Source organism: Nicotiana attenuata, chromosome 8 (genome assembly GCF_001879085.1).
Source record: "Nicotiana attenuata strain UT chromosome 8, NIATTr2, whole genome shotgun sequence".
In the NCBI taxonomy this organism is placed as follows: domain Eukaryota; kingdom Viridiplantae; phylum Streptophyta; class Magnoliopsida; order Solanales; family Solanaceae; genus Nicotiana; species Nicotiana attenuata.
In genome coordinates, this window is record NC_031996.1 from 4160831 (window position 1) to 4162926 (window position 2096).

The 2096-nt window shown below is 39.1% G+C and overlaps 1 protein-coding gene across 1 annotated transcript; it reads right to left on the minus strand.

Moving 5' to 3' along the window:
• LOC109231756 lies at window positions 789-1890 on the minus strand. Its single transcript, XM_019397388.1, has one exon. It carries the CDS (start codon window positions 1707-1709, stop codon window positions 882-884), a length of 828 nt encoding a protein of 275 aa, XP_019252933.1. The 5' UTR covers window positions 1710-1890; the 3' UTR covers window positions 789-881.

Below are 2096 nucleotides of genomic sequence, written 5' to 3' on the forward strand. Positions count from 1 at the left end.
CAACCTGCATCTGGTTCGATCGACAAGGCCTTGGCCTATCCGCCACCATAAAGGCGAGATCCCAACGTGGTCACGGCCACTTATCGCCAGCTCACGAAGCCCACAGCTATAAATACTCAGAGAGGGAACCCTAGAAAGGGGGACTGCTTCTTCACCACTATTGACAAGAGAGAGAGAGGAGAGAAAAACATACCCATCTTTTGGGAAGTGAAAACACCATTGTAAGGCTCTGAACCTCTTCATGGAGAGGCAGACCAAACCAATATTATCAATAAAGACTTTTAATGTTTCTCCCCCTAACCTTGAGTACTTATTTTCATGTTCTTCGCTTGGTCCAATGGATTATTACGATTTGCTATGATTTTCCCGTGATTTATTTATATTATTTTATACTCATAAGATATGTGATAACTTTTGAGCAAACAGATATGAACCCATAATTTTCCGTATATATTGAGTTCAAAACTGAACCCATAAAGTTTAAATCTTAAATCCGCGCTTGCCTGTTTCAATTTAAGTAATACTATTTGATGAGATTGAAGTTCAAAAAATATAAAGAGACATCAATATTTTGTTGTCGCGGTTTTTTTTACTGTCCTGGTTTTCCGGAAGAATTGATGAACCACGATCTTTCCTCGAGTCCCATCTCACAACCAACTTAAATGCACTTTCAATTGGCGTAAAGTTATATGTATTCGTTTACACCGACAATATTGGGAAAAAGCGTTTTCTCGTTGTAGTAGTAGTAGGACTATTTATTACTACTAGTAGTAGAATTTCCTAACAACTAAATCGATCAGAATAGCAGCACATGCTCTTCATTTAATTAAGATATATTCACATACACATAATTAATTAATTGAAGGAGTAAATAGAGTTTGCTAGAAAGGTGGAAAAGTTCTACCTAAACTGTTAACATTTGCGAAAATACCTACCAGATCTTGCCGGTACGGTAAGTATGATTTCCTCTTATTCTTATCCATTTCCTTTGCCGCCGCTTGGTTCCGTAAATAAACAGCCGCCGGCGAAGAAGCCTTCTCTCCAACGTTACTACTCCCCTTTTTTGATTTTCCGGCGGCTTTCGATACCTCAGCAGAGTTCTTTGCTTTTGAAGTTTCGTTTTTCGTTCCTTTTCCCGGCGTTAAAAATACAAAACTATCCTTACCGTCGCTATTACTCCGACGCATCAAATCTCGAATACTCCACCGCTTAAACGCCGATCCTGTTGAATTACTCTTCTTACATCTGCTCGGTGAAGGCTCGCTTAACTTCGGCTTCCATACACAGTAGGTTCCCGGAGGTACACTTTCCAACTCATCGACTTCCGATGACGAAGACGACGGCGGTTCGCGATCTTCTAAAAACAAATCCTTTAACGAAACCTGGATTGAACTATTGGCATTTTCCGACGTTTCGCCGGCTTTGTGATCTACGTCATAAGAAACGCCGTTTAGTAACAGATCGCGATTGAAAACGGGGAAAACAGGCTGGATTTGACGGTCGTATAAGAATTCCCCAACCGAAGCTTCTGGATTTTCACATACCAAAGAGAATTCAAAATCATCCTCGCCAACGTTCGCTTCCACCTCCGCCTGCTCCGCCACCTTAGAATCGCGTTTAATTTCATCGGAGATTTTAGCGGCAATCTCCGCCGCTCTATTTGAGGAATAGCAGCTAAAGCTAGGGCAGAAAAATTCTTCTTCCTGCATGTGGTCTGGTCTCTGTGAGTAACTAACTGGTGCACGTTTAGGTCTCTGTAAGTTACGATCTTATTAATGGAGAAGGAATTAATGCAGACTGTTTCAGGCTTTCCAGCTGGGGTTTTATACGAGAGTTTTTTCTTTTTCTCTTTTTTAAAGATTGTAAATTTGATGAGCTAAAAAATAATTATACAATTAAGTCAATATTCTATTAATGAACATTTATTGGTAACTTACCATAAATGTAACTTAACCTAACAGATATCTAAATATTTATTACAATTTTAATACATAAATAATCGTACAACTAAACTTCTTTTGGAAAAACATCTTATGTCTGCAATTTAAGGATCGTAGAGACGTAGACAGATACTGATATTTTCTTAGGCTCCTACA